This window comes from Mytilus edulis, chromosome 8 (genome assembly GCF_963676685.1).
Source record: "Mytilus edulis chromosome 8, xbMytEdul2.2, whole genome shotgun sequence".
In the NCBI taxonomy this organism is placed as follows: Eukaryota; Metazoa; Mollusca; class Bivalvia; order Mytilida; family Mytilidae; genus Mytilus; species Mytilus edulis.
Genome location: NC_092351.1, coordinates 12,763,287 through 12,784,721, shown reverse-complemented (window position 1 = coordinate 12,784,721; position 21,435 = coordinate 12,763,287). Strand labels below are relative to the sequence as shown.

At 32.3% G+C, this 21,435-nt stretch overlaps 1 protein-coding gene across 1 annotated transcript in view; it reads right to left on the bottom strand.

Annotated features, from left to right (window-relative positions):
- LOC139483951 (uncharacterized) overlaps positions 1-18,083 on the bottom strand; it is a 201,899-nt gene extending 183,816 nt beyond the window's left edge. The window contains exons 1-4 of the mRNA XM_071267674.1: positions 18,064-18,083; positions 17,354-17,785; positions 10,800-10,882; positions 8,124-8,235 (exon numbers count right to left, since the gene is read on the bottom strand). Coding sequence (XP_071123775.1) covers positions 8,124-8,235; positions 10,800-10,882; positions 17,354-17,785; positions 18,064-18,083 — 647 coding nt within the window. The remainder of the gene's footprint in view (positions 1-8,123; positions 8,236-10,799; positions 10,883-17,353; positions 17,786-18,063) is intronic.
- Between the last annotated feature and the right edge of the window lie 3,352 nt (positions 18,084-21,435).

The following is a 21,435-nucleotide window of genomic DNA, read 5'->3' as shown; positions in this document are numbered from 1 at the left end:
TTCGCCAGCATACAATATAATTGCAGTTGAAGGCAAATCCTTCAGAAGTTTCTTTGTACTTTATTCTAAAAACGAACATTTTTAATAGGGAATATAAGTAAGGGGGAAAGTAACCGATTTTTTGTTCTTTTATAATATTAACAAAAAAAAAAAACGGTGCGGGAAATGGACATGATTACATTTCCGGATGCGGGAAGCGGGAATATAAAAAAAATAAAAAAATTCTGTTTTGAAAAAAATAGATGCGGGCGGGTCCGTCGAACAAGGAATCAAATTGGTGTGGCCTTATTAATTTTTTTACAAACAATAGTTGATTGCAAAAAAGAAGATGTGGTATGATTGCCATGTTGAGATAACTCACCACAAAAGACCAAAATGACACAGAAATTTACAATTATAGGCCACCGTACGGCCTTCAACAACTAACAAAGCCTATACTGCATGGTAGGCTATAATAGGCCCCGAATGACAATGTAAAACATATTCAAACGAGAAAACTAACGGCATTATGTAAACTAAAAAATAAACGAAGAACAAATATGTAATACACAAACAAACGACAACCACTGAATTACAGGCTCATTAATTGAATGTGCATACCATTCTAAATATTGAAATTCATAGACGACCAACAGTGGGAATTTTGGAAATAAGAGAGGAGGGTTTTAAAAAAACATATTCCTGTCCCCAAGTACCTATGACTTTTGATATTTTTCCTGAAATTCTCCAGTCATTCAATATTTTACAAAATTCTTCCAACAACATTTTACATACTTTCAACTACGCTCTAAATGCCCGCGATTTTCCAAAAGTACCTATGACTTTTGATACTTTCCTGAAATTCTCCAGTCAATCCACATATTTTTACCAAATTCTTGCAACAACACTTTATATACTTTCAACTACGCTCTGAATGCCCGCGAAATTTCGCGGGTTTGTTCTAGTATAAATGATTGGAAAAAGCTACCTTTTTGTGTTTGTGTGTGCATTACTAAGTATTACATATGCAAGATAGGGCGCGTCATTTTCAATATGAAAACATTATAAAGTGCTCTTCTTTTCTATTATGTCATTCCTAAGTATATAAGAAAAGCATAGTTTTTTTTTATAGAAAACATTTTAATTTAAAAAAATCGTCGGAGTTTCTGTCCAAAAGTACACAAATACACGCTTTATGTGACTGCGGGATAGGTATCTGTGATTACTTGCTAATCTATCTAGTTGTTTTTAAAAGATTTTAAATTATAAATTTTCACATTTAGTAACGAAATGAATAAATAGATCAAAATTAAGCATGAAGAGTATTATAATACATTGGAAAAAACAATCCCGAACTGCTATCGACAAACCGGATATATACAAAAAAAATTCTGAAAAAAAAGACCAGGTTCATTGAAATACAAATATGTCTGTCAAGAGCTTTTAAATGAAGATATGTCGATTCTTTGATTTTGTAGATTCGTATGTGTATCCAAATGTTTGTATTTCACATGTTAAATCTAAGCGAGTTGAGGATATATTCAACTTGTAAATATTCAAATAATATGTGATAAATCCCCACTCGTTATCACAGTCAATAACATACCTCTTTTTAAACTCAAAAACACAAAAATGGAATGCAATAGGAAAATACTGTTGAACGTCACTAGACGAAAAAAAAAGATACAGATTCTTTTATATGTTCTTGTTCGGACACTACATGTTTTAAGGAAATACAAATGTCCAAATATTATAAAGAACTTTTAATTTCCTGGTCTGACTTACAGAAAATCCAAACATCGGTCACGAAAGAGGACCTTTTAGAAGAAAATATATTCGGCAATTTTAAATTTAAGTTCAAGAGACATGCATTATATTATGCAAATTTTGTCTCCAGTGGAATAAAAAAAAAAAAAGATATATGGGACTTAAACAATAAATCCTTTAAAAATTCTTTTGATATTTTTAACCGTCTTAAAGATAAAAGAAATTGGATTGCACAATATAGCCGCCTTAAATCTTCGTTAACAAATCAACAAATTGACGTTTTAAAAACAGACTCTAAAATGCAAAGTCACTCTGATAGACCTATAAAAATAATAAATTCTTGTCAATTTATAAAACATGGAGTTGTCGTTGATGCCAAAAAGTTATGCCTTAAAGATATAAGATACTTCTATGAGAATAAAACAGCTCCAAAAAGCCAGTTTAAGTGGAATTTACATTTTTGGAATCAGCTACCATGGGAATACATTTGGGAAACCTTGAATAAGAATTTAGCTAACAGGAAAACTAAACAACTTCAATGGAAGTTACTACATAATATAATTTACACTGAAGAAAAATTACAAAAAATGAATCGCTCAAACGGGAAGTGTCACTTTCGCAATGAAAAAGAACCACTTTTTCATCTTTTTATTTATTGTAAACTGGTGGAAGACGTTTGGCGGGAAATTTTTTAGAAAATATTGGAATTTTGTTCACAATTAAATATCGAAAAATTACAAAAATCGGAAACAAGTATTATATTTGGGGTCATTAATGCAGATGCATCTTATACCCAAATTTTAGATACTGTACTTCTTATCACGAAATGGGTTATCTGGAAAACTAGAAATATCGCAAAATATCAAAATAAAGGGATAAGTAAATCGTTGATTTTAAATATGATTAAACAAGAAATGCAATTTTTGCTCAAATATTTTAAACCGAATACGAAAAACGAAGCCTTTTCTATTATGTGTGACATTTTTTGTATATAAATATACATTTTGTGTGGTCAGGTCAGTGCAATGTCCTCTTTGATACTGATTGAATAATAATATGTATACTGCTCTTAACTCCCTACATGTAATTTCTATTGTGTATGTAATTCAGGATTATCATCTAATTGTAACAAGACATGTAGTATAACAGGTTCAATTTATTTAAGAATTGAATGCTTCTTTTTGTAAATTTATTGGGTGGTAAAAGCGTTGACCGAAGTACATTTTGTATGAAGCGCGGAAGCGCTTCATTCTAAAAATGTACGCACGGTCAACGCTTTTACAACCCTATAAAGTTTCAAAAAGAAGTATTCAATACTTATAATTACATTTTTTTAGCTAAAATCATGAAAACACGATTTTTATCCAGTTTTATTTAATTCACCTGTGCACTTTTTTGTGGGACCTCGTGTCATCATGCATGATAAATGTTATTGTCTGATGCAATTGTTTATGGAATAACATGTTAGCCAATCAGAATAACGTATTATCATGAAACTTACATCTAATGTAATTATAAACAAATATTTACTCACCATATCTTTGAAATAAAACCTTTTGGAAATTAAAAATCATTAAATAATTCATTTTTTTTATGAATGAACTACTTCACCCTGTGTAACCCCGATACAGATGAGACGGACGTTGACGCGTTCGAGTCGAGCACACCGTATAGCACTGAGTTCAGACAGTAAGGAATTCATACTTTTAAAGACAATCCAATATCTATTCTTCGTATATTTTGCACCAATATATTCTTTGCCATAATACTCATGAGTTACTAAAAGGTTTTTCAAAAATGTGACATTTTTTTTATACAAACATTAAAAACGCACGAAGATATCAATGATAAAACGTGCTTGGTATTTTTAAACATTCAAAACATTATGTTTCTCGTACCTAATAGTTTTTAAAACATACTTTTTTGGAAACTTCATAGTATAAATCAACACACTTATAAAGATCGTTTGTTTATGTTGTATCTAGAAACAAAAAAATACACGTTTTAAAATGTCTCTATTTTCATGTTGTGTACGCTTCGTTGTCATTACACCTTTTTATACTGTACGCTTCGTTGACAAAATATTGCGTTTGTCAATGAATTTTGCATGTATTAGATTATGCTTTGATATGATTATAACCAATATGCATGTTTGAAAATAATAATTTACCATCATAACATGCAGACAGCAACCCATAATGTCAGTTGTATTGTCGAAAAACACTTGGAGGAAATTTTGACATTTAAAAAAATCCTCATGTATACAAAAGTGTGAATTGGTAGGAAAATACAATAACTCAACAGATGCAACTATGACAAAGCATACAGATACACACGTCCGATTTCTAATTTCATAGTATATTTGAAAGTGTTTACCATACAACAGTCAATGTACGGTTAGGGGGTGGGTTGGGTGCCCGCTAACATGTTTAATCCCGCTATATTCTGTATGTGCCTGTCCAAAGCCAGGAGCCTGTAATTCAGTGGTTGTATATATTTTTTTTGTTCACACTTTTGTGCCAAAATTGAGCCGTTAGTTTTCTCGTATGCACTGACTACATTTGTTGTTTCGGTGTGCTTAATAGCATTGTTAAAGGCCGTACGATGATCTATAGTTGTTCATTTTTGTTTCGTTTGGTCTCTTGCGAAGAGCTGTTTCAATACCGCATCTTCTATTTGATATAGAAAGTAATCAAATATAATCAATGGATTATAGGTTAAGCCTTTTGGCCTGAATCTCAGAGGCGGGTCCAATGGGGTCATAGATTACCATAGAGTTACATTAAGGCTCAAGAATAGGTGTATGCAAGGAACATGTAACTGATAGCCATCAATAGTAATACAGTTACTTTAATTTGAAGATATAAAGATGAAGAGACAACACTCAATATTAACTGGTTTGCTTTCTTTAATTATGTTTTTGTGTTTGTTTAATTTTTATGGTATAAAGATTATGCTTAAATTCCTCGAACATTACAGTCTTTCTACTGTGGTGCAAAAATCTAAATGATTGGTCAGGTAATTCTGGTTATTATAAACACCTTTAAAGTCTATACTCACCCATATGCATTTCATTCAAATTTTGATTTATTTCACAGAAGACCACAGGGACCATATTTATATTCCCCAGTTACCCTTGGCGTCATTGGTAAATTATGGGTTGAGCAAAGCATCTATCAGCAACTTAACCTTAGACATTTGCTGTGTTTCTTAATTCTTTACTGTTGGTACTTTACAATATATGGACCCTTTTATTTGTTTATGACACGCGTACGTAATGGCTGATTGTTGGTTGCTTAACGATCACTTGCAAATATGCCATGCATGTTCAGGATAAGCACAAAGTAGCAACACATACATGTAAGTCCTGTGAGGAGACCCTCCGGAATAACGTCAGGGACGTTTGGATTGCCACTGGATAAAATGATGTATATTTTATAAGGACACAAATGGTGCCTTTCAACAGGCTATTTATAGACCTCTCTTGAAGTTTTTGCAGGGGTTCGTACTGTGTAGTTAGCGTGGTACTCTCTTTACACGAGACATTGGATTTTATATTCCCATTCGGACAGGACGTGACTGTGTACTGTTACATCCCACACAACTAAATGGGTGGCCAACTTCAGTCAGTTTTTACTGCCGATCGGAAAAAGACCAAAGTGATCATAACTTATAGCATATCTCCCAGTCACCCTTCACCAAATTCTTTCATAAATAAAACAAAACAATTGGCCGCAATATAGAAAGTTTTGCTCTACCTGTTAAATCAAAACATCACTTAACATTATTACAATTTATGCACACTTATGAGAACTCATAATACCGTACATCCTCTCGATACTGTTCATATTTGGAATTGCACAAGTTCGTGCGTTTTATTACGTCTTTACCTAAAAGCGTACGATATACTGATTAAAACACTTTGGATACACGATTTTACTTATTAGTTGTAATTCGCTTTGAAATAACTATCAGTTACTACAATTACTCCTTTGTCGATATTTTATGTATATGGTTTTTGTGCCTTGTACCGACATTTTGAGTTTAGCCAATTGCAACTGAACTTTTTTATCATGTTGTGCTGTTACACCAGTGTTCTATGTTAAGGAGATGGTTGGGGGCTCACATGTTTAAACCTGCCGCACTTTGTTTTGTCGGTCCAACGTCAGAATCCTGCAGTACATGGGTTATATAGATCTGTCATTTCATAAGTTATTAACCGTTAGTTTAATCGGGTTTTTTTTCATATTTTTTTTCATATCGGGGCCTTTTTTAGGCGGCGGTATGGTATAGGTTTTCCTCATTGTTAAATGTTGTACAATGGACTATAATAGTTTATACGCCAACTTCATTTAAACTTTGATGGACAGTTGTCTCACTGGCCATCACATCACATCTACAAAGCTCCGCATGTAAAAAAAATTAATAAAAAAAAATTAAAGCAGTTGGAATGCCATCTATGGCATTCGGCAAATTAAGTTCAACGAGCTCCTTCATGTATGTCTGCTTTCGTCTAGGCGAATTTGGACCAACATCGGCATTTGGAAGAGCCTCAAATTGTGAAAAGGAAGTCATTAAAGTTTTAATGACTGTTCTATACTTTTTGAAACTTTCTTTTCTCTGGAATATATTTTTATTAACTGTTCATTTCATCTGGAAAAACATTGAAAGTCTCAATTTTCAATAGAAACATTCCAAGCAGATGTACGCGAGTTACATATTTCAATTTTGGCTTTGTATGACAGATATTTTTAGTTCAACTACTTTGACTAAGTTAACAGATAAACATTTACAATAAAATATAGAAAAAGGGTCGCCGACACCATCTCGAAAACCTTGACAAGAAAGTGTTTGTCACGGTTTTTGTCAAAGAACTGTACAGTGATTATTTCAGAACGCACAACGAACGCGACACATTTGGTGGAACGAACAATACAATCAGAGAAAATTTATTTTGTATGATATTGCGTTTATTCTAAGTTATAGGGCACATTTGAAGGCACGTATTAATTCAATGTATAGTTATTTAGTATTGCATAAGGTATTAATACTCAAAGGTGTATGCACAAAAAGATAATCAGCATTGTTTACATCGTAAACCGTATGAAATTGCACCATGTCTGTGCGTTTTGCATCTAGCAGTTTAATCAAACGTTTTATACAATATCTAAAACTTACAACAACTGTATATTAATTGAATAAAGATACTAACATGCTCATTGACATATTTATATATACTCAAATAAGTTCTAGAGAGGCATTCAAAGTTATTGTCATCCCAAATGTTGTCCTGATTATCGCTTCGAACGCGTCAATTTTTCGTCCGGATTCATTTGTATCGGGGTTATACGGGGTGTACTTTAACACATCCCTTTAACAAATCGCACGTGATAAATGATCACATGACCAGAATTTAAATGTAATTGAAATTAACATAACAAAATACTTGATGTACGGATACTTTGAAACTGCTTAATAAATACAGGTAGCTTTTGTGAGAAATAAAAAAAGATACAAAACATACTTTATTAAAAAAAATGTTATATATAGTGAGAGGTAAAGATATATAGATCGATAATGATTGCAGGAACATGTACATTTGTACATGTCTACCGAATTAGACTATTTACCGGATTTGTAATCACATAAGCATCACGACGGGTGCCGCATGTGGAGCAGGATCTGATTACCCTTCCGGAGCACCTGAGATCACCCCTTGTTTTTGGTGGGGTTCGTGTTGTTTATTCTTCAGTTTTCTATGTTGTGTCATGTGTACTATTGTTTTTCTGTTTGTCTATTTCATTTTTAGCCATGACGTTGTCAGTTTGTTTTAGATTTACGAGTTTGACTGTCCCTTTGGTATCTTTCGTCCCTCTTTTTTTGTACAAGGACAGATAATATTTTTAAAGGTTGATGTTAATAATCTATAGTCGGTTTTTTTTCTCATTTGCTTTCCCCCCGACAAATGAGACTGTAGCAATTGGGGCCCCCTTAGTTGCCCGCCTGGGCAACTGAGTATGTAACAGGCGATTGGTAATAAAATATGTTTTATATTTAAAAAAAAAAAAAAAAAAAAAAAAAATCTTTTATCTAGACTTGTCAGTACCAAAACTAAACCTGTATTAATTTTGTAGTCACACGAATAAACCTGATCATATTCGATAAAACGATTTGAACCAGACAACCAATGTACATGTACATACTGTTTAGATTACTTTTTTTTAACAATAATGTACATACAAATTATCTGACCTCTTACGCGACCTTTCGCCAGATAAATTTTGGGCAGGGGTTTGAGGAGGTTTTTATATTCCATTATTTCCCCTAGTGGAAGTTGATATATTTACAATATCTAATTTCATAATCGCGTGTCTTACCGTTCATTTCCCGAGCAGAAACAGCTATATCCACAATTTTCGCCGTATTGATTTCCTGAACATGGAGAACATTTTTCTGTCTTGTCATCTGTACTATAACCTTCTGGACATGCTGCAATATAATTTATTGTAAAATATGGTAGATTAATACATCGATCGACCAATCTGGGTGTCTTATATAACTACCGATGTCATACGGATATTTTAATTGCAGATCCTTACCCCCATTGTGTTATTCGAGTACATGAACCTTTACGAACCAAACTAGGAGTATTTTAGTTTTACATTTACTGTCTGTTTTATATATTTTTCATGTCTTTTTGTTTTCTTTCAAATAGTTTTGAAAAAAGGATTTAACTATATCAAAAACAATCCTACATAAACATTTGATAGCCAGAAATGTATGATAAATACTCATAAGGAGCTATATGGAAAAACAAATTTGAAAGAATGCGCCAAATGATAGAATGTGTTTTTGGTTCAATTCCTAGGAAATGACTGTAATATATATTCCCCTCAAAAACTAAAAAAACATAAAACATGTGATATTGTAGCGAGTTATTTTAAAGATGTACTTAGATGAGGTTTTGAAATTTGTGTCAGATTTTCGGACTCCTTGGTTATTTACAATACAATACAAGTTAAAAAAAAATTGCCCCATAACACCCATTTACCATTTCATATAAGACATACTTTTTTCTTTTGATTTGCGACCCAAATATTACCAATGCAAATACAAGGTAAATTTCCTCCATATTTTAAAAATCAAATATCTCGAAAAGGAGCTCCATGACCTTTCAATATTGTTAGCTTATTTTGTTCCTTGAATAATGCTCTTACGATTTAAAGTATCAATTTAAAATTCTTGATTTTCTTAATTTCACCTTAGTACATCCAGAATTGGTTGTCACAAACAGGTTGTCAAGAAACCAAAATGTATTTAAAGTTACAATGATGGTTTGTTTGGTGTGGACAAGTCAAACCAATATCTGACAAGGCATCGGTGTTATATTAAAACAAAATTTCATCGGTGGAAAGTATTGTTCTTCCATTGCCTTGATGTGATGGTAGTAACTTTTTTCATCCTCTTCCAGGCATTCAGAACCGAATTTCCAAATCAATTTGAATCACTTCCTGAACATTTTGGACAATTAGAATACACGGAGTCGGTGGTAATATAATTGTTAGATTTCGAATCATTAGTAAACAAACATGAATCGTTTGCATGCTCCCCTGATTTTAATGAATATTTTAATTAACTGCATTGTATTTATTGTTATGCTCATATAAGATGAATAATTTTACTGTTCATCATAAAAAAAACTGTATTATGTTGTGCAAATGCTTAGTGTGTCTATGTTAAGTACCTGCAAGAAACGGCTTTCATTGAAAAAAGGACATACTAGTAGTATTGAAGGGAAACCAGTTAGAAATTGAGTTAGGGGAAATGTTAGGAACAACCCAACTGTAATAAATTGTCACAATTGTCATGCATTAACTGACATATGTTAAACAACCCAATTATATTAGTATGTATTGATAAATATGGTTCTTGTTGAGGTCATGATTGAAAAATAGAAAATGAAAAAAGGTAAGAGTAGAAATATGAAAACGTATTATGTTAAATTTAAAGTGGGGAACAATGGAAATGGAAATAAGTATCCGTACTGGGGACTTAATATGTATTGAGATACAATTGAATATCAACACTATCAAGATCTTGGATAGGATGGAAAACAACTACACAATAAATAAATGTTTAAACATCAGAAGAGAAGGCAGAGGCTTTTAAAGGGTAGGTTAATGAACCACCTTTGGACATAAACTTATTTATAATTGAAGTGTTAGGTGTATTCCGAACGCCTGCTATAATAACAAAGGAGCAAAATAAAATAGAACGTTTTACTTGTTTGGCTTTATAAATATTTTAATATGATCGTCACTGATGAGTCTTATGTAGACGAAACGCGCGTCTGGCGTACTAAATTATAATCCTGGTACCTTTGATAACTATTTACATCACTGGGTCGATGTCACTGCTGGTGGACGTTTCGTTCCCGAGGATATCACCAGCCAAGTAGTCAACACTTCGGTGTTGACATGAATATCAATAATGCGGTCATTTTTACAAATTTCCTGTTTACAAAACTGAATTTTTCGAAAAACTAAGGATTTTCTTATCCCAGGCATAGATTACCTCAGCCGTATTTGGCTTAACTTTTTGGAACTTTGGATCCTCAGTGCTCTTCAACTTTTTACTTGTTTGGCTTTGTAAATATTTTGATATGAGCGTCACTGAGGAGTCTTATGTAGACGAAACGCGCGTCTGGCGTACTAAATTATAATCCTGGTACCTTTGATAACTATTTACACCACTGGTTCGATGCCACTGTTGGTGGACGTTTCGTCCCCTATGGTATCACCAGCCCAGTAGTCAACACTTCGGTTTTGACATGAATATCAATAATGTGGTCATTTTTTCCGCCAATCAATAAATTTTGAAAAAATCATTCAGAAATTAAATTACTATTCAATTACTGAATGCTTGTTTAAAATCTTATGTGCATAGGTACAAATTTATTGCGTTTGGCATAAACGCACATAATTGTTTTCATCAATATCAAAATATTAGGAAATTATCTAGATGTATACTATACCTGATTCTGCCTTACTTACGTTTACATGTTCCATTGCGTTTGATGGCATTATTACAGCAATAATATTGTATTCTATATTGTGTTCCTCCAATGGTCTCAAAACTAAATGATACAACACATTGATAATCATTAATGTTTTCATTGTATTACGTACGCCTATTTGTCTTTTACTGTTCTGCTTTACAGAAAGTCTATTAGCAAGGACCGCTATGAAAACGTTTTCTTAATATCCTCTAGTACATCACTTTCCTTTGGTAAAGATTCAAAATGTTGCTACACATGTATTTGTTTTTCCCCTGATACTTTAGAATGATATTTGTCTACCTTCCAATTATACAACTCTCAATTTAATTTTCTTATGACAAAAAGCATAATGTGTAATGAGCAACTACATAATTAAACTTAGTGAACTAGAAAAATTGAACAAGAACATGTTAGAAATAAGCACCCAAGCTTAGAAATTTAAAACGGATTGTTGAAAAATTTAATTCTTTAGTTCTACAATCGGTTAAGACGGTTAAGACGTTATGGTTAAATTTTTTTATACATATTAACGAAGATAAAATGATAAACAAGTGCTAGTTGAACAAAAAATTGCTGGAATCAAAACAAAATCCTTAAAAACAAAAAATAAAAAAGAAAATAATATAGATAATGTTCTGTCACTAATTGATTCCAAATTTGGTGAGTAGGTTGAACTTGAGATAAAGAATACAACAAATACTGCTAAGTCTGTCTCAAATCTTTACTTTCAACAAGGAATTGATCATGTGTGTAGGTTAAATACAAAAATTTACGACACAAAAAAGATGGTCGTAAAGAGTTGCTACTCACAAGAACCCTATCAAATCAAGATTTCCAAATGGGGAATTTGAAATCGTCCTTTTGTAAAATTTTACAGACGCCATCACGAGTGGGTTGAACGTAATAAAATTTTTCACAGATGATAGAGAAAATGTTCCTTATGTCATTAGTAGGATCCCGTTCCCTTTTACCGAAGTAGATAATTTACCGAATCTGTACTAACATGAGCAACACAATGGGTTCCAAAATTGGAGCAGGATCTGCGTACACTACTCAGTTTTGATTTGGTTCATGTGCTCAGTCTTCAGTTGTCTATGTTTTGTTTCGTGTACTCTTGTTTGCCTGTTTGTTTTTTATTTATTTTTTAGCCATGTCATTGTGCGTTTTTTTTTTCGATTTATGAGTTTGAATGTTCCTCTTGTATCTTCCTTCCCTCTGTTTACAGTAAACGTACAAGGAGGAATAATAATAAAAAATATGTTCATAGATAGAAAAAGAGACGCATGCAAAAGAGAACATTATTATGTGGAGGTTCTCTGTTAGGTTTTGACGATCTTGGGACAAAACAGTAAATTCATACATGTTAGGTTTTTTTTTCTATTTCAAAAGAGCATGTTATTTCAAAAAATAAACTAAAAACCATATCAAAACATCTCATTACAAAAGTGAACTGCAAATATCAGAAAAGAAAAGGCATCAAACATTAATAAAAAAATGAGATTTGTTAATATATTTTGGAAGTAATTAAAGATATAGAAAATAAGCAGCTGCAGTATGATTACCAATGGGATTTCTCTGTTACTAAAGACCAACATTTGAGGATATAAACAATTATGGGTCACAATAAGGCCTTGAACAATATACAAAGTATGTACCGTATACTAGTAAGCTATAATAAATGAATATCAAGACAAAATGTGAAATAATTCAGGCGAGAAAACCAACGGGCTGGTCTAACTTGTACAGGCACGACAAAGTTCCTCTTCACAATAGGACAAGTATGTAACCTTAAAATGTTCGTTGTCAGAAAAACTATTAAAGTCATCAGTTTGAAGGTGTATGACTAATCAGATCAACACGTTAAACAAATACAAGCTAAACAAACTAACAAAAACAAAAAAGGAGCAAAGTATAATTTACAAAAACTGTCAGTAAGCAGTGGTTCCAAGTTCGATGTTAATTGCAACAAAAAAAATAAACACTGATTCCTGCTCTAATGCTTATGTATAGAATGTTTGACAGCATTTTCAGTGATTTAAATTTTCATTTAATTTTTGCAAAAATCTATTATAACTTTCTTTGATTGATATTCTGAAATTAATCATAAACAATAATATTAAAACAATGGTAACTACACGAGTACCTCAATTGAGAAAACATCTATCTTGACTAGATTTCATGCTACTCGATATTTAAATATTTAGATTTTAAGATTCTTTTTTTTTCGTTAACAAAATAAAAATAATATTTAATATCCCTTGATGGTTTAAATAATTTTGAGAACACATATTTCCTTCTATGTACGTAGTCATTTAAACAAAATCAGTTAATTATTCTAACACAAAAGTCAATATTTGATTACAAAAATATAAATCTCTTTTTGCTTTCAAACAAATGTCTCTTCTTATAAAAGCTCTAAGATTTACTTGGAAAGATAGTAATGATACGTATCTCTGTCGTTATACGTCATTTGAAATGTTGTTTTTTTTGTATTTGAGAATTGATTACTAGTTAGATGAATACTTGCCCCATATTTCGTTTTTAGGATATTGAACAAAAAATCTAATCGATACACCCAGGTGCTGCTGTTGATTATAGTCATAGCAATTGATTTATCTGTGATATTCGATAATACTTCTAACAACAAAATAAACTAGTATTCTTGTTAACGTATCATTCCATCAAGTTTTTAAATAGGGAATATAAATTAAAAGTAGGAAACAAGTTCACGTCATCTCTAAAATATCATAGGAGTTTTTGACATTTCCTTCTTGCCGACATAATTTTGTTCAATTACATAGTTTCTGTCCAACAAAAAATTAAAACATACCTATTTCGTCTGTTACAAATGTCAGAATTATTTTCATACACGATTAAAAAGGATATCAATAAAAAGAACATATAATGTAAAGCCATCCTCAATCATTTAATTTACAATAAGGAAACATATAAAATTGAATATATGCCAATGCATTTGGTATGTACACTTATTTTACAGGAAATACAAATTCATCATAGCACTATAACTATTATCAATCGGTTTTGATTTCCTATTCGAAAATTCATAGTATATATTATTGTACGCGATTATATATGTGTGTACTTAAAGCATGCACAATAGCCGCTTTAGACTTGACTGTTTTTTTGTGGATGTTGCTCCGAATCTGATGCACTAAGATTGTGTGGATTCCATTCCAATGCTGATGCATTGCACACTATTTATTCATATATAACTAAACATATGAAATGCATTTCATTTCGTTTGACTTCGCGTAACTTTTATCAAACCTTGATTGGCGATAAATACTTTGGGATACAAAAACAGAAGACAGATTCAACAAGTATTTATTGATATGATCGTAGTTTAGAAAAAAATTAATTGATATATCAATCTTCACTTAAAGCCATGCCCTTATAGTAAATATTCATGTCACTATCTCATCTCATCTTTTGTATGCTGTGAAATCTAGGTATGACTACCTTTATCAGTGTAAAAAAGTTTTTTAGCCGCAGGCAATTTTGATGTGAATAAGCATACATATAAGACTCATACCGATGTACACTACTAATTGACGCCAGTGTCAGTGATTGTCTTATTGTCATTTATTTATGTTTGCAATTTATAATTATAACAATTATGTAGACATTTGGTAGTTTTTGTAAGCTTCTTCACCAAAATATACAGATACTATGAACAAATATCAATTTGAAAAATAATGATTTGATGGAATTTGTAGGCATCACCAATCGTACGCTGGTGTTGTTATTCATAACGTCGAATTGGACGTCGATATTAGAGGATTAGAATATTTGACACTAGTTTGAAAACGTAATGTCAGATATGACGTCGAGTTAATAAACGGACGTTACAAGATTTAATTTTAAATGTTTTGCAATGAAAAGACAGTTCTAGATGCAAATTTTAAAAAGTAACAAAACCCAAGGTAAATAATAAGGAAAAAGGCAGTATTGAAACATCAACAAACAAAACTACACACATACAAGAGTATTTTTTTCAAGATAACTTGGTAAAGAATTGCACTTCTAGAATCCATTATAGAGTTAAAAAAACATGTAGCTTTGCATTTACCTTGAAACTGCTGGTTATTACAATTTTTCAGGAATTAGTACTTGTAAAGTTTATATATTCTGATAATTGAACCGGGTGTTGTTTATACAGAATTTGCATCTAGTGGTGGATGGGATATCACTTATCAGCGGAGAGAAGAATAATACAAAGAAAAGAAGACTTATTTAGCGCTTAAAAGTCTTTAATATTAATCATCTGCAATAAACATGATAAAAAAAGATAGGTCGTGTATGGATTTTTTTTTATATTGTACCAGCGTGTCTGAAGTATAATAGATTGACATTATTCATTTTAAATCGTGATCATACTGATGAAGGTTATCTGCTATCCGAAATATCTAACATTTGTTCATCTTATTGTTATTTTTATGTTGTACCCTTTTAGACTGGTTATAATCTTCATTTTTTGAGGGATGTAAAAGTACCAAGCCACGTTCTTCTAGTTATACCTATTCAAAACTTATCATTACTTTTTAACGGCTGTTTGTTCGCGATGTTTAAATATTCAAAGTCTGTTGCAGCTACTTAACTCTGTCAATTTAAGATATTTATAAATGTAGATCGTTCAGTGCTGTCTATTTGGTAATTTTATTGACGTAATCATACATCATAATTGTCGTTCCCGTTAAAGTTTTAGATTTTTGCCTGTTCATATCGCACATTATTATTTGTATTTAAAGCATATATTTGAACTTTCTGTTGTAATAATCCATATAACCTATGTCATGTTTAATTCATTTTAAGAATGGTGCTATTCGGTTTGTTTTTTTTAGTGTATAAATTTCAAGATTGTAACAGTTAAATCTAAGAAGACTTAAATATGATTCATTTAACACAAGAATCTCACTGTGGAAAGATATCTGTTATCCGAAGTATTTATAAATAATTACATTTATAGTTACCTTTTTTTGTATTTGGAGTTGTTGTGTACACTTTTTAGGTGTATATATAATTTATTTATTGTGTACATGTATCGTTACTCGTAACGATCCAGCGCCCTCGTGGGGAAAACCGTCTACTACTATCCAGACGTTTTATCGTTTTATATATATATATATATATATTCGTATATACTCTTTTTAATTATTTCTGTTCTTCAAGTGCATTTTTAAGAAGAGGTTTCATGAATGTAGATTTTTTTCAATCGCCGTTATCAATATTTCAAAATTATTTCTACTGGCTCTCTGGTATTTTTTAGCTTGATAACACTAAACAAAAATTCTACATTTTAATATCATTTATTAATGTTCAACAAAGAGTCTATTATTTAAATGTTTTTCAAAGGGTTTTTGACATGAGATCTTGAGTTACCATCCCTTTCTTTATGAACTATTAAAATAATAAAAATAGCAAGTTGAAGATAATACACGCAGAACAATTACATCTAGTTTAAACATATTTTATTGTCCAAAAACATTGACAATAGGATTAGACACAAGTTTTGCAACTTAGAACGTCTTCTCCATTACATACAAATAATAAATAACCGAACACAAATGAAATACATAATAATAACATCATAAACAATATTAATATGAGGACATGAAACTAACGAGAATTTAAACGACATGGCTCATCTATTTCTAAAAGTCGAGTTGACCGTAAATTTTTATGATAGACCTACCTGGTAGGTTGTATTAATCTTGGAATACATATTCCCTCAAAAGGTAAGTTGTTACTGTATTTTAAAGACATAAGTTAAATTGTTGTTGTCAACTGATGAATTATATACTAAAATCAAATTGATGATCCATGTCTTAGGCAGCAACCATTTGATTTTCGGGGAGGGGGGGGGGGCGGCAAAGAACAATCAATTTTTTTAGCGACAAACCGAAAACATTTTTTTTCTTTCAATTTTAGCATTACATATAGTGGCAGCTGAGGGTGAAACAAAATTTTTTTTTTCTCGGGGGCCAAAACAAATTAATTTTTTCACCAAAACCTGGAAACAAACTTTTTTTTCCGAAAAAAAACCATAGCCCCCCCCCCGAAAATCAAATGGTTGCTGCCTTAGGAAAAAATGAACAAAATTTCATTCGAAGTCAACAAAAGGTTATAACATTGTTATTGGTATATATTTAACCATAATGTCTATAAACTATGAAAAGCGATTGGTCTCTTTAATATAATTCTGCACTTTTATAAAAATTAGCCTGTTTATGTTAAAAGTAAATAAAGCATTGCCGTACATTAAATTTTCAAAGTCGGTAGGTATATTTTCTTTTTCTAAGTTCAAAAAATAAGGTATTCCTTTGCACTGTATAATTTTTATACGAGAGGAAATAATGTTGGGCATTTTCGTATAAATAACCACATTGACACATTGCATTAGTTTTAATATTAGCGTGATACAGATCCATGTTCAGGGCACTGCATTTGTTTCTTAATCTTGCGTGTAAAACATTTAAATATCTATCGCCAATATTGAAATATGTAGGGGGTGATTTGTTTTTATAATACTTCTGTTTAATTTTTAATTTAAACATATTTAAAGAAAGTTCAAATCTAACACTTAAATCAAGCGAATTCCACAGTTTGATACTAGATGGAATAAATGATTCCTGATAAAGAGACAGTCTGCTAGAGGTTTGGTATATATTTTGACTGCTTCGTAGATTGTAATTGTTTGTTTCTGCAACTGTAGGGGGTATTAAATCTAATAAGTATTCTGGGGCATTCTCTTTCAGAATCTTGTAAAATAAGGTTAATTTCTTAACTTCCCGTCTAACCTTTAATTTTTCCCATCCCGTCTCTAAATAAAGTGAGTGAGTGCTAGCATAGCTTGTTAGACCAGTGACAATACGTGCTGCTTCCAGTTGTAATTTTTCTAATCTTTCAGAATTCAACTGTCTGCAATTATCCCAAACTTCAGAAGAATATTCTAGAACAGGCCTAATAAAAGTTAAATATATTTTTTCTAAATATTCCCTTTTTTCTATGTATCATGGTTGCAAATATCAAAATTGGAAAAAAGGTTATGATATACTTTTTAACTGTAGATTAAAAATCATTCTATACATTAATATATATAAATATAAATATTTTTATATATACCTATTGAAATTTATATACTAGTAATTGAAATTTGTATTTGAATTTAACTTAGAAGGTCTAAAACTTTAATTATGTGATCAGACACAACGATTTTTAATTTTGTTTTTTTAAATTACTGAACTACAACTACATTCATTTCTTAATTTGGCGTATAAATATTCGCATACGCTTATATCCGCAGTAATTCGGTTTTCACACATATATATCTGGATTTCGCGCCCTTTCTCTTGTCGAGAAAAAAATACTGATCAGATCGACACGTATACTGACCTTGGTAATATGAGTGAACCTGAACCGGAATCGCCTATACGAATTCAACGCAGTGAAGAACGTGAAGGGTCTACTCGATTTTCACCTGAGGATGCCTTATCGCTGTTTATCCAGAGCCTTGATTTGACATTGAGAAAGCACAACGAAGAGTTATTCAAGGAGATTGACACGCGAATTGGTGCTAAAGAAGTTGAAAGTGTTCCTCCGGTAAAACAGACTCCTAAATTCAGGTACGACGGTAATGAAAAGCAATTTAGTTTTAACGGAGAACGTTTAACAGAACTTGAAAAGACCCTCAAATTCATAGAGAAAGATTCCCCGGCTTTAGCCATTCAGTACCTAGAAAAGAGCATAAAGGCCCTAAAGGAAAGAAATAAGCTTCTTCGAATAGCCGACAAGTACGGGTGGGACGTAGTGGACGAATATATAGACGACCCTATTTCAGAGGGGACCGACGACGCAACAAAGTTAAGACAAGCCGACTACCGGGCCAAAGCTAAGAGACGTAACAAAGTAAGCACCCGTTCTGCTCCTTATATTCCAGAACCAGAGAGTCTCCTAGTTCCTCAAGATGAGCCTTTTCGTAAAACTTCATCAGCATCTACAAGAGAAGTATCTAGAAACTACAAATACCCGGCTGCCCAAGGATTACAAACCCGCACAGGACCTCGTACCGGTATCTACAACCAGAATGAGTACTTCACCAGTTCACAACCAACAGACAGGTGTTACTTCTGCAATGGAGAGGGTCACTGGGCCTATCATTGCCCAAAGAGACGGAGGTTCCAACCAGCCGAGACCAGTGGCTCTTCAGGAGCAAAGTGATGAAACAGTTAAGTACAATTTATCTCCTTTTATAAGTCACGATCAAGATTTTGAATTTGAGTGCTCCTCAGCCAGCTCGTTTAGAGTAGATAATTTACGGAGAAATTTAGATTTTTGGAAATATACTTTAAATGCTAATAATTTTGTTCTTAATGTTGTCGAATTTGGATACCTAATACCTTTTTACAAATTGCCACCGTCAGCTTTTTTAAAGAACAACAGTTCAGCCGTAAAACACACATCTTTTGTTGAGTGATCAATTATAGAATTATTGTCAACAGGTGTGATTCGTGAGGTGAAAGATCACATTCCTTTTATCGTTAATCCGTTATCGGTGTCAGTTAACGACTCAGGTAAAAAGAGATTGATTTTGGACTTGAGGCACGTTAATAAGTTTAACGAAAAAAGAAAATTCAAATACGAAGGTGTTACTGAGGCTTTGCAATTTGTATCAAATCCAGGATTTCTGATAAAATTTGATTTAATGAGTGGTTATCATCACATTAATATACACGAAGATCATCAAAAGTTTTTAGGTTTTTGTTGGATTTTCCCAACTGGCCCCCGTTATTTCGTTTTTAGATGTTTACCGTTTGGTTTGTCTACAGCTGGTCACGTGTTTTCTAAAGTGTTGAGGCCACTAGTTAAGCACTGGAGATCACAAGGTTATCGTATGATCATATATTTAGATGACGGTTGGGGGATTGAGTCCTCTTTTGAGGATTGTGTGAAGCTTTCTAAGGTCGTAAAGAATGATTTATTGTCAGCAGGTTTTTTCCTGAATCATGAAAAAAGTATTTGGGACCCCACAAAAGTTTTAACTTGGCTTGGGTTCCGTTGGCATTTGGACACTTTTAATTTAGAGTTACCTGAAGATAAGATTGAGCGTTTTAAATCTACTATAGACGATATTTTTAGCAACATCAATAATATAACTGCTTGACAATTAGCACGAGTTACTGGCAAGATTATTTCATTTATTCCCAGTTTTGGAAACATTTGCAGAATAATGTCTAGGAATATGCTCATTCTTATCGCCGCTAGCGATTATTGGGATTTTCACATTCAGTTAACCGACGAAGCAATTTTTGAATTAAACTTTTGGAAGAATAACTGCACATCACTTCCCAGGAAATCTCTCTTACCCGTTTCATTTTTGCCAGATAGAATTGTCTTTACTGATGCAAGTGGTTTCGCTTGTGCGGGGTTTGCTGTTGAAACGTCAAATAAAATTGTACATAAAATGTGGACTCCTGACGAGGCAAAGAAAAGCTTTACATTCAGAGAACTTTCAGCAGTATTTATAACCCTATTTTCCTGATTGCCCGATTTTCAAAATCGTTTGGTGAAAATTTATACGGACAATCAAAATGTAGTTAAAATTGTGCAGGCTGGGAGCATGAGATCAGAATTACAAGACATCGCTTTGAAAATTTTTAATCTATGTATTCGTAATTGCATATCCCTTGAAGTAGAATGGGTTCCCCGTGAGCTTAACACTACTGCAGATTTTTACAGTAAACTGTTGGACTTTAATGACTGGTATGTGAATGATGTGTATTTCAAGTATTTTAATTCTTTATGGGGTCCGTTCGATTGTGATGTTTTTGCCGACTATAACAATCACAAATTACCGATTTTCTTTTCGGCGTATTGGTGTCCAGATACTAGTGGTGTTGATGCTTTCGGGTTTTCGTGGAATACTTATAACTGTTGGTTAGTTCCCCCTGTTCACCTTGTTGGTAGATTTTATCGTATGTTTTTATATGTTGTGATGTTATGCTATTGTTTCAGAAAAAGGGAGAAGGTTTGGGCCCATTAAAACGTTTAATCCCGCTGCAAATGTTTGCACCTGTCCTAAGTCAGGAATCTGATGTACAGTAGTTGTCGTTTGTTTATGTAATATATACGTGTTTCTCGTTTCTCGTTTTGTTTATATAGATTAGACTGTTGGTTTTCCCGTTTGAATGGTTTTACACTAGTTATTTTGGGGCCCTTTATAGCTTGTTGTTCGGTGTGAGCCAAGGATCCGTGTTGAAGGCCGTACTTTAACCTATAATGGTTTAATTTTTGAATTGTTGTTTGGATGGAGATTTGTCTCATTGGCACTCACACCACATCTTCCTATATCCATTAAATCATATGTTAATTTGTAAAGGAAAGGGTACTATCGTTGTTCCGAAATGGACCTCGTCATGTTTTTGGCCTTTATTGTGGTCATCATCGAACAACCAATACAAATCTTTTGTAAAGGATTTTGTAGAGTACGTTAAACCATCTGGATTTTTTTGCCAAGGTTCGGATAAAAATAGCATTTTCATTCATTCTCCATTAACTTTCAACGTACTTGTTTTAAAGATTGATTGTAGTTAAATCCGTAAGTATATAACTCA